Source organism: Pelecanus crispus, chromosome 6 (assembly GCF_030463565.1).
Source record: "Pelecanus crispus isolate bPelCri1 chromosome 6, bPelCri1.pri, whole genome shotgun sequence".
Lineage (NCBI taxonomy): Eukaryota > Metazoa > Chordata > Aves > Pelecaniformes > Pelecanidae > Pelecanus > Pelecanus crispus.
In genome coordinates, this window is record NC_134648.1 from 44,258,546 (window position 1) to 44,270,600 (window position 12,055).

The window sequence follows — 12,055 nt, forward strand, 5'->3', positions numbered from 1 at the left end:
GCATGTCATATGATAATGAGACCGTGTTTTCTTCCGCAGTTTCACATTTCCGAACTGCACTGCTGTGAAATAAGTGGAGTGTTTATCTACTCTCTCCTAAACTGACAAATCTCTGCTAGGGACGAGTGTGCCCACTATAGACAGAACATAGGTATACAAAAAAAGTCTAAACTCTCAATCAGAAACACACCACTTCCAAATGCAATATATTACACTTGTTCAGAACATTCATTTCCGCCAAAGTATTCTGTTTTTAATGTAAAGACTTCAATTTATGTTTAAGAACAAGCAAACTATAGTACTTTGACAGCCGTTCACACTTAATTTCTTTGCATTAAACCAACAGCATTCTTTTCCACAAACATCCATTGTTAGGACAATGCTCTCAGACAGAATTTATGAGAAATGGAATTATGTTACCAAGGAGATAGCATTTACTATAATGAAGAGTAGATCCTAGAAAATGGCCCCTTTTACAGCAGCTCAGAACAGAGCCACAAAAGCAATTGATTGGTCTTGGCATTTAGTCTTATATCAGCTGTGTCATCCATAGCTTCAGGAGTGAGAACACTAATCTGAAGTGACATTTCTGTTCTGGCGGGCTTTTCTGCCCTGATGAAAGCAATTACTTCATTCCTAAATGATAATTTGCAGGAGTTTCAACCACTTTAATTGATAATTTTTTGTTCTGAGAAGTTCAATTGTGAAGTGATTAGCTGATTTGGTAAATAGAAATTTAAGGTGTGAAATGTACAAGTTGCTCCAAGGTAAAGTGCTGTTTATTGGGTGCTGCAAAATTGCTTGATAAAACTGCAGTTTCTCTATTATCATGAGGCTGGCAATTGCTTAGTTCAACATAGGAAGAAAAAAAGATCAAAACACTAGTGTTCTAGTTGTTGTGTTTGGGTTTGAACTGGTGTATCACAGCTCATTTAATTGTTGCTGTATCAAAGTGTACATTAGTTTTAAAAGATTGTGTAGGATGGTGAGTTTGTAATCCTTAAAAACCTGCCAGGTCCCTATTATTGTGTTCTAATGGTTCACTTTGGAAGTAAATCCTGTTATTTAAATGTTGCAACAAAGGTGCTTATTGGCGATAAAACATTCAATTTCATGATTAGTTCAAGCATACACAAACCTTTTCCTGGGGGGAAAAGAAAAAAAGATGTATTTCTTTGAACCATGTTTACATATTGAAAATAAAACAAAAAAACCCTCTTCTGTCAACCACCCACCCCTAAAAACCAACCTCAAGTCTCACTAATATAATGAAAAGCTTGGGTTAATATAAGTATTATTTTTTTCATAAGTTGCACATTATTTTTACAATAATTGTTAAAACATATTTGGCAAAATGTATTTTTGCTATCTACAAGGAAAAGAGGCTTTTTAATAGAAACCAGTTCTGTGATATTTTCCTATATAGTGAAAAAATAATGGTCATTTCATGTGTTAAATGAGAAATATAAAGCAAAAATGAAGGTCAAACTGATTTAGCACATCAAACAGTCTTTGTCAGCCAAGCTTAATATATCCTGAGTTTGTGGAACAAATGAAATTTTGCTGCTATGTTACACTTTGCTTCCAAACAACCATTACAACTGGTTTTATATATTGTGTGAGCATCAGACCATCAAACAGTGCATCTTTACTGACGTGTTGCTGCAGTGATGATCTACAGCAGCAATCTGCCATTTATATAAGGGCAAAATGTGCATCTATATTTAGTTGTGAAATTGGCCTATTATACTCTTGATGTTTACAGAGGCTAACATAAATTAATGATGACAGCTATGAGCAGTGCATTAGTTAAGCAGCAGAGTTTTTACCTTGAACTTGAAGGTTCCAGCTTTAACTTCCAGCATATACTATACAGCTTTCTTCACACATTAAAGAAAGTCTTCTGAAAACATTAATTTTTCTTGGACAGCATTAAATGGCTTCAATTTGTGGACTATGCCATTGATGATAATGTCAGATAATGGTTTCATTTACATTTTTGGCAAACTTTTGCCCCGCAAGGATGGTGATATTTATGGTGTAGGAAAAATGAACGCCCCTGAAAAGTGTTTGTTCATTGAAAGAGTTTGATTTGACTGACTTTGAACTTAGTCAGATGTCAGATATCCCTTGTCTGATGAAAGGAACAGTTTGAGGAAGCAAGGTAGCCCGCTAGGTTATGTACTGCACTTTCACCTGAAAGTCTCCTCATGCAGCTCATGTCAGAGCAAGTATGGATACTGTAGTAACTATAGATTCCAGTTAACTATGACCACAGATCTGACAAGTATGCAGGTGTTCAAAGGTTCACGAGTTAAAATGCTGAAGTCTTTGATGAATTTTTGATGGATGAATTTTTAATACAGGTCGACCTTTTTCCTTTGAGGCTGCATGCTAGATTAATTGATAAATAGTGAGACTGAGCAATTTTCACATCTCCTAAGCAAACAAGTAGAAAAATCCATAAAAATCTGCCATCTGACTTCTCAGATGTACTTAAAAAAGAAAGAAGGTGGTAAAATTTAATGTGGCTTTTGATTCTCCTCCTTTCCTCTTCTTTGGAGGTTTTACTTTCACAAAAGTACTCTTCTCTTTTAAACAGCATAACAGTTTTTTATTAGTCTTGAAGTTCTTGTACTCTCAGTTCAGAAACAATCTGTGCGAAAAGGAAGTCTGTGAATAGGACAGCAGAGAAAAAAGAAAAGCAAAGAAATGGAGAAAACATGAAGTCAAAATTTTGTTTCAAAATAAAAAATGGCAAAAGATAGCAAAATACTCTGTAGAAATTAGTTAAACATTGACATACTTTTAGTGTCAGTTTTTCAGAGCTAATTGAGCTGGTCTTAGGAAGTTGGAGAGGATTTTTTCTTCTTTTAATTCTCACTCACACCTACATGAACATTAGCTCTCTTGCTTCATAGAATCACAGAATCATAGAATTGTTTAGGTTGGAAAAGACCTTTAAGATCATCCAGTCCAACCATTAACCTACACTACCAAGTCCACACTAAACCAATCAAGGGTAGACTAGACTAAACCATGTCCCGAAGTGCCACGTCTACCCGTTTTTTGAACGCTTCCAGGGATGGTGACTCCACCACCTCTCTGGGCAGCCTGTTCCAATGCTTGACCACCCTTTCCGTGAAGAAATTTTTCCTAATTTCCAATCTAAACCTCCCCTGGTGCAGCTTGAGCCCATTTCCTCTCGTCCTATTGCTAAGTACTTGGGAGAAGAGACCAACACCCACCTCACTACAACCTCCTTTCAGGGAGTTGTAGAGAGCGATAAGGTCTCCCCTCAGCCTCCTCTTCTCCTGGCTAAAAAACCCCAGTTCCCTCAGCCGCTCCTCATAAGGCCTGTGCTCCAGACCCTTCAGCAGCTTTGTTGCCCTTCTCTGGACATGCTCCAGCACCTCCATGTCTTTCTTGTACTGAGGTCCCCAAAACTGGACACAGTATTCCAGGTGCAGCCTCACCAGCGCCGAGTACGGGGGACAATCACCTCCCTGCTCCCGCTGGCCACACTATTCCTGATACTTCATTCTTTTATACTCGCTTGCATCTACTATGCTGAAAAAATATCCAGTTTCATGCATATTTGTGAGGTCTCTAGAGCATAACATTTAGAGAAACAAACCAATAACAACAAACCTTGGCAGTAGGAGGCTTTAGGCTCCTGCTGCCACCAGTGGTGTTGCTTGACTTGCTAGGTTGGACTTTTCAACTGCAATATGTGCAATTATGTAGTGCAGGTTACTCTGCTTTACTTCGTCCATCTTTCCCCCAGCCTAAATCTTTTTTTGCAGTCTGAAAATATGTACTGCTGTTCAGATGTATATCCACTTGGATTGCACAGTTTTTAAGATGTCACTATTAATGAACACTTTTGAAAAAAACTCAGGCATAAGTAGAATCACATAGAAGCAAAATAAATAAATATTCCAAATAACTGGGTCATTTGATATTGATGGTATTCTATTTTTTGAATTTATAATTAAGTATAATTGTTCTGTGATATCAGTGAAATGAAAACAGATTTTTATAGGCCAGAACATGGACATCATCTTAATGAATTGCCCAGGCATTAAGAGTCAGCTTTTCTATGTATCCATTGTTATAAATGGGCTTAGCTGACCTCATTGTTTGCACTGGTCAGCTTGAAGCCTCAGAAAAGATTCTCCTCATCAATGTGGCTAAGTGAGGGAACAGGTAATAGATTATTCCTGTAATAGATCAGAATGTACAAACATTCATATTAGTTAAATTGTCATACTCATCCACTATGTTGCATTGATATATATACAGAAATGATGTAAACAGGTTATTAAAAAAAGGGGGAGGTATCTAAAGTTGATCTAAATATACAAACATGCAAAGTATGACAATAATATGTCATATCATTACCACAGAGCAAGGCAAGAACAAGGTAAGAGGGTGTTTCTAGTGTTTCTCATATTGAAGGTCAGGTTGGACGGGGCTCTGAGCAACCTGATCTGGTTAAAGCTGTCCCTGCTCACTGCAGGGGGGGTTGGGCTAGATGACCTCTAAAGGTCCCTTCCAACCCAAAGCATTCTATGATTCTATGGATTAAAAAATGCACACCTGTGGATTCAAGAGCAGCATAAATTTATTTCCTTGTGCGATACTACAACTAAACTCAATAGCAAGTAAACATTATTTTATTCTTTGTATTGGAAAACATACATAACTGGAAGGCTTTTTCAGGGGTTTGATGTAATATGGGGTTGGATCACTTAGCTTCACTCCATTTTTTTATCACAGACTCATTGTGCGATCTAATGTTACACATCCTTTCCGTATATCTGATTTCTTTTCTGTGAAATGAATATAACGTCCATCTGACTGCGGCCTTTGGAGAGCTGGATAGTGTTTTTAGTGGACCTTTTGATCCTTGAATTTAAAAGACTAGACTAATATAAAAATACACACGCATATTGCTTCATTCTCTATAAAGCTTGTTATAAACATTATTAAAAATTGTTCGGTATTATTTTTGTATTGTGTCTGGTTTTGCTGCTACTAATTTGTATTGTTGTTAGAGGTTAAGAAATTCGCTAGTGGTCAATAACAGCTGAATTAACAAGTATGATATTGTTTAGTACCACAAGAACAAGTGCTCTATTCTGGTATACTGTTACTCTTGCAAAGTTTCTCCTGAAATCATGGAGGATTTCAGTAGAATTATCAAATCAGTAGAATTATCAAACACAGTGTGCATCCACTGTGAGAGTTTGCCATATTTCTCTGCTTGTAGTTAATGAAAATGAGCAAAAACTATGACGGCACACCGCAGACAAGCTGTCCGTTGGCTGGAGCCATTATATCTGGAGCTCAGCAGCCTGTCTGTCCCTCGAACTTTGTTTTATGGCCATTGACCCCAATCCAGTCTCTATTTATGACAAGTACAGTGGGGGCACCATAAACCCCCACTGGTGGTGTTAGATGGGGCTGAGCCAGGGGGAGACCGACATTTCTGAGAAGCCCTGCTTGGGGGGTCCTGCCTGCATCAGGTTTGAGAGAACACCGTAGGTGAGATGTAGATGCAAGCTGCCTTTCTAAAACTGGGCAAGTCTGCTATATATCTGCTTCCAAGCTATATTTTGAATTTGCAGATAGAAATATTTATTTGTAACCACAACCATTCCCCTGTTTTCATTCAAAATGCAAACTCATGGAATCAAATTATTTCACTGATTTTTACCGCCCAAACTGAGACACAGAAGCAAGGTACTGATATGCTAAAAAAATCCTTACTAGTGTAGGTCACTGAATCTGTTGATATGCTGTAACATGTTTGATTGCCATTATATGCTGCAAAAGCTAGGAGCTGTGATTGTCCCATGTTTAAAATGACAGATGATGATATGTCAAACACATGGAGGTTGTGGGTGTGCACACAGATATAGATATGTGTATATGCTTATAAATATAAAATATATAAAATGATGTGGAATAAAATATGAAGCAGGTTAATCTTGGAATGACCACAAGCACAATGAAATCACAACTGAGTTATGAGTACCAATAAAACTTTTATGCAAGACCATATTATCATGTCTTCTGCATCTGCTGTGTCTTCAATAGAAAATTTACTTCAGAAATGTTGTGTACACCATTTTAAAATTATATGGTAGTATTTATTGTACCCTTTCATCTGTAAAAGCCAGACTCCCTTTATATCAGTCCATCTGGAAAGGCCCAAAAAGGAAAAATAGTATATATTTTAGAAACCTACTATCTAAAATAGCATTAGTTTTCTAGCCGTTAAATATCCTGGTTTTACAGTACCGCATCTCAGAACTATAAGAGCTAGCAGCTGGAAACCTCTTTGTCTTCTTTAGTGGACTCTGTATATGGAAATTCTTTGAGAAGTATGTTCTTAAGGGAACAGATGAAGTTTCGCCATTGTATGACGGCATCATCCTTTGATATTGTACGGTGATGCACTCTGATACAATTATCTGAGCTCCTTCCCATTCTCCACAGAAGGCAGAGAGCGCAATATTTATGTCCCTTGGGTGTATTTCCCACTGTTATTTTTTTGTCAGTACTGCAGATAACATTCGTAGATTTGCTTGTCTGTTGGGTGATCTTCTCTATCACGTAAGATCTATTACATGTGCGATGCTTGCTTTCTTGGTGCTTTCTGAATGTTTTTGAAAGCCACTTAGTAAACATGGGTATAGTTTCCCCCACTTTTATTCTTCTCATTAGCAAGAGAGCCTGTGGGTTTTTATAAGTTTTTGCAGCCTGATATTTTAGCAAGTTCATTTATGTTACCAAGAACAGCCTCTAATCCCGATGTCATATGACAGGACACAAGATGAGTTTTGCTCCTGTATCAGCACCACTGCTTTCTGTTGTGAGCTTCACACCCCTCTTTTCTAGCATCGTCTTAGGATTATCAGTGCCAGCACTTTGCTTTGTTAAGGGCATCTGATGATGAAGCTGATGTTACCTGTAGGAATCATAGGTGCCAGAGAGGATTAACAGTGATGTTTAGGTCATATCTAATGAATTCCTGCATCCTGCTGAGGAAATCACTGCCCCCAAATTAAGGACCCATTGTACCAGCATAACTGCAGTGTACACTACAAGTGTATTTCCCTAGTGGAAGTATGTACAGCAGAAATAAGGACTTGCGTGCACATTTCAATAGACACTGTTTCTAAATTTAGCTTAATGCACCGATGCCAAGATGAGAGGGCTGCAAGTTACAAACTCTTTGACTTGAGTCGCTTGGTGAAGCTTCCACAAATGACAATATACCATATGGCTGGGCGGAAAAACATGTTATTGATAATACTGTTTCTCAGGAGTTTCTTTTGTACACCTATTGTATCAGCTCCCCCTCCCTTGTACTTTGGGATTTGTTTATTTAAAAATTTTGAATACACATAGGTGGCTCTCAGAGGATGCTTTTTACTTACACAGGTACCCTCATTTTTCAGCTTAACTGGCTTCCATTGCAAACTGTTAGTGATGCAGTAATGCATTATGTAAGTTTACACTGCAATATAATATTCAGTTTCAACAATCTCCTGAACCATATACAGGACTTGTAAACTGTGGGTTCAGTCTTTGGTGTTGCTAAGGTCTATTCTGTCACCATTCAAAAGTTGCTGGGAACTGTAATGTTTTACTAGGAATCTCCAAAAAGTCACCTTGTTATACAGGGTTGTAATTAAATGCTTTGGAAAGACGGTGTGAACCTCTTGGTGCAGGCTTTCAAAATAGATCTAGAATCTCAGCTTTTCTGGATCCCTCAAACTTGATCTGGAGACGTGAGGTTCTCAGGGTTGGCTTCTGAAGAAAAAAGCGTGTGATGACAAGTAGTAAAGGCCATCCTTCGTGCCATGAAAATGAACTTTCACTTGCAAGCAATTGGGCAGAGACTTGCTTGCCTCTCTGTTATGCTACTGTTCTAGGTATTTAACTGGTATAGGGTATCTTACTTCACTGAAATTAATTGGACCATTCACACCTCACAGGGCTGTAGCTTCCAGGTTTCTGTATATACACAAAATATTTCTATCAGCTGTATTTAATGGACCTTTTGAGGGATTTTACACATCTATGATGGTAGATATTTAAAATTTGAAATTGGACAGAGATGCATCTGCAATGAGCATTGTGAAATCTTGTTTTTCAGGTACTTTTCTCCTAGAATATAACTTAGAAATCTAGCCGCTGGCAGACTATATGGAGTTCATAAAGACAAGTATGTAGTTAGTGTGGGATTCAGTAGGATGGTATATCTTTACCTGTGGGTAAGGATGTGCCGTTTCCTCCTGTATCTTTAATTCACCATCCCTATTTCTTAGCCAGGCTGTCTTTTTAAATTTAATTGCTCTTAGTATAGAATTGTGTAGGGAATATAATTTGCTAAGCATTCTCAGGTAAGTGTGATGGTGGGATTTCATTTGTGTTTTAAAGGCCCAGCTGAACTGCCCTTTCAAGTCTGAGGTGTACCTTGGGCAGAGACAGCCACAAAAGTGCAGGTGGTTAGGAATATTAAAATAAGAGAACTTCTGTAGTTTAAATTATTTCTAAATTAGAAAGATAGGTAAATAGAGGTCTCAGAATCATGTTATTAGATCTGCATGCCTAGATTCTACTGATCTACTTGATATGCCAGAGTGCTTTTGTAGATCTGGCCATTATGATTTTTTTTGTTGATAAAATCCAGGGTTTCAGGAAGGGCTGTGGAAGCTTGACAGAAGTATTTGCTGTTACGTTACACGCTGGTTGCATTCTAGCTCTGTTGTAAACTGATGACTAGGTAATGGAATTTGGCTGTAACTGCATCAAACTAATAAGTAAACAAATGAAGCAAAGGAAAGACAGAGTCTCTGTGAGGGACAAGAACATTTTCTACTCACCTTATGCAGTGATTGGCAGACACCAGCCCCAGCATCAGCACCAACCTCTATCCACCAAGGCCAGAGGTATTGTCAAGCTTATCATATCCTGAGTTTAACACTCTGTCTCAAAAAAAAAAAAGTTTAAAACCTTTAATTAAAAAAAAAAAAAAGAGGTAATATCTGTTCTTTGTATTATCTACAGATTGACTCCTAATCTTTTGGGAAGTGTACTGTACGTTTCTTTGTCTGCCCCAAACCATGCAACAAAAATAGTTAATCTCTTTTCCCTTGCAAAGCTGTGTTTATTATACATTGAAACCAACTGAAACTTGAGTTTCCTTTGAGTTTCAGGGAAAGATCCGGAGAAGACCTCAGCAGTTACTCGCTATCATCACAATGTGTATTCAGCAGTTATACACCAATTAAACATATAGCCCAGGAGTAAAATCTGAGTTACTGTCCTGGTTTCAGTTGGGATAGAGTTAATTTTCTTCCTAGTAGCAGGCATAGTGCTGTGTTTTGGATTTATTATGAGAATAATGTTGATAACACACCAATGTTTTAGTTGTTGCTGAGCAGTGCTTACACTAGTCAAGGACTTTTCAGCTTCCCATGCTCTGCCAGGCGCACAAGAAGGTGGGAGGGAGCACAGCCAGGACACTTGATCCAAACTGACCAAAGGGCTATTCCATACCATGTGATGTCATGCTCAGTATATAAGCTGTGGGGAGTTGGCCAGGGGGTGGGAAGTGGCTGGGTATCGGTCGGCAGGTGGCGAGCAATTGCATGGTGCATCACTTGCTTTGTATATTATTATTACTATTATTATTATATTGTTATTACTGCTACTATTTTACTTGATTTTCTTTCAATTATTAAACTGTTCTTATCTCAACCCAGGAGTGTTTCTCACTCTTACTCTTCTGATTCTCTCCCCCATCCCACCGGGGCAGGGGGAGGGAGCGAGCGGCTGCGTGGTGCTTAGTTGCTGGCTGGGGTTAAACCACGACAGTTACTTTTAGGTGTTGCATAGGCATGGTAGCAAGTAACACGTTGATGCAGCAGGAGTAAATGAATATCTTTGCATTTCCACCTGCTCAGAGTAAAGCAGAAGGTCCTATCTGACCAAAAAGCTGTCAGTCTGACACATATGCGGTAGTGAATTAGAATGAGAAATGTGAAGCACATAACTGCTTGCTCGCCCCTCTGACCAAAGGTGCTGTTCCCACTGCAAGGGCAGCTGAACAACTCATAAAGAACAGCTTCATGAAATCCAGGAAGGTTTACGTTATTACACCAGACTTAAACTTTTGCATCTCAGAAGCTCCTGTACAGCCTGTTTGGTCATCTTGGCTGCACTGCAACCCCTGTCAGAGGTGGCACACACTTCAGTCATCTGCTTTTAACTTCCTTTTCCCAAGAGTCAGAATTTGGCACAGATTTAGACAAAATTGGGTTGCAGTGGGTCGGGAGAAACAATGGCATCCATGCAGATAAACCCTACATGTACACAGCATTCTTGGGTGTCCTTTCTTGCGACTGGCAGCAGAGAAAGGAAGGGCAGGCTAAGAAGAAAGTGGCTGAAATGAATTAGGAGTAGTTACTTAATGTGTTGGCTACCACTGAAACTCAAATATTATCATTAGTTGTAATCATTCAAAGACTAGAGTATCATTAAATATATCCTGAAGTCTGTACATCCATACACAACAGCATTTTGAAAATGTGGTAATTTGTATAGAAGACTGGCAATGAAAAAGCAAATTGGTTAAATGTGACAGAACACTAATATTGATGAATGTCTGCTTTGTTTATTTTCTTTCAGTTTACAAGCTTTGAGGAAGGAAAAGTCCCGAGATGCTGCGCGGTCTCGCCGGGGAAAGGAGAATTTTGAATTCTATGAGTTGGCAAAGTTGTTGCCACTGCCTGCAGCCATTACCAGCCAGCTTGACAAGGCATCCATCATCCGACTTACAATTAGCTATCTGAAAATGAGGGACTTTGCTAATCAAGGAGATCCTCCGTGGAACTTGAGAATGGAAGGACCTCCACCTAATACATCAGTAAAAGGTATGAAATAAATATGTTGTATAGTATCGAATATGGCAGCCTTTAGTAATCTGTAAATTGAAATTTTTACCATCGTCCTTTCTTCTTTCCCTGCATATCAAATCCTTTAAAGGGATACAAATGTGGAAATCTGAGGTCTGCATGAGAAAGACACCATGTGAAGGTGAAATAAACCTCTTATTTTATTTATTTTTTACTTAACAACAAACCTATTATGTAACTATTACAGCTGTAAGTCTTCTGGGTGGCGTAGACTAAATTGTTTAAAGTTATTTAGCAATGATTGTGTTGCTTTGTTTTAGTATTTTACATAAGGATGCATTTGAGAGGAGCATGACATTATTCCTTGATTTAAGGACTCAATGTCTTAATTCTCTGGCTAAACAGTAAAGGCAGAATCATGTATTTCTGAAGTTCGAGAGCATCACATACAAGTTTTTAAATCTTCAGGCTGGAGACTAGGATTTTATTTATCATCTTGTAATGTGTATAGAAATTATTTTGACTTCTGAGCCAGTAGGCATCTCTCAACATTTCAGCCAAAATAGACTGTTTTCAATATTAAACACCCTCTTCACGCTCAAACAAGCAGTTGGGCAGCAAAATCAATGTTTTAGACATGAGTTGCCACAAAAGTCAGATAATAAAAATCAGACAGTAATTTCAGAGGCTATGAGCACGTTGGTCCTAAATAGTGTTTCCAATGACTTGTGTAGAATGGACTTTTTTTTGTAATTTTTTTTTTTTTTTACTCATACTACCTATGTAGATGAGTGCGATCTTGCTGTCTGATAAGTATTTTAAATTAGGGAGCGAGTTGCATTAACAGAACTCAAAGTTACCAAAACCTGGGAATTGTGCTTGTCCTGGCTTTGACAGCACAGAAAACTACCCTATTTTATTTTAGATTACGTTTTGGAGGAAACATATTTTGGAAAGAGGCATATGAGATTTGAGCACCTCAGGTTTTTTCCACACATTATGAAATTTAAACTCTTAATTTACACTAAACTAGATAGACTGTATATAGCATGAGGCAAAAGAAAAAGCCACCTCTAAGAGTGGAGGGAGGAGGGGGAAATAGAATCTTATTTATCAGC

At 38.2% G+C, this 12,055-nt stretch overlaps 1 protein-coding gene across 5 annotated transcripts in view; it reads left to right on the plus strand.

The window, feature by feature from the left end:
• Nucleotides 1-12,055, plus strand: part of NPAS3 (neuronal PAS domain protein 3) — a 629,011-nt gene that overhangs the window by 182,584 nt on the left and 434,372 nt on the right. For 3 of the 5 annotated variants that reach the window (XM_075712986.1, XM_075712988.1, XM_075712987.1), the window contains exon 2: nt 10,711-10,955. In XM_075712986.1, coding sequence (XP_075569101.1) covers nt 10,711-10,955 — 245 coding nt within the window. Of the gene's footprint in view, nt 1-10,710; nt 10,956-11,067; nt 11,119-12,055 lie in introns of all 5 variants that reach the window. The other 2 variants (XM_075712984.1, XM_075712985.1) reach the window with 1 other exon arrangement.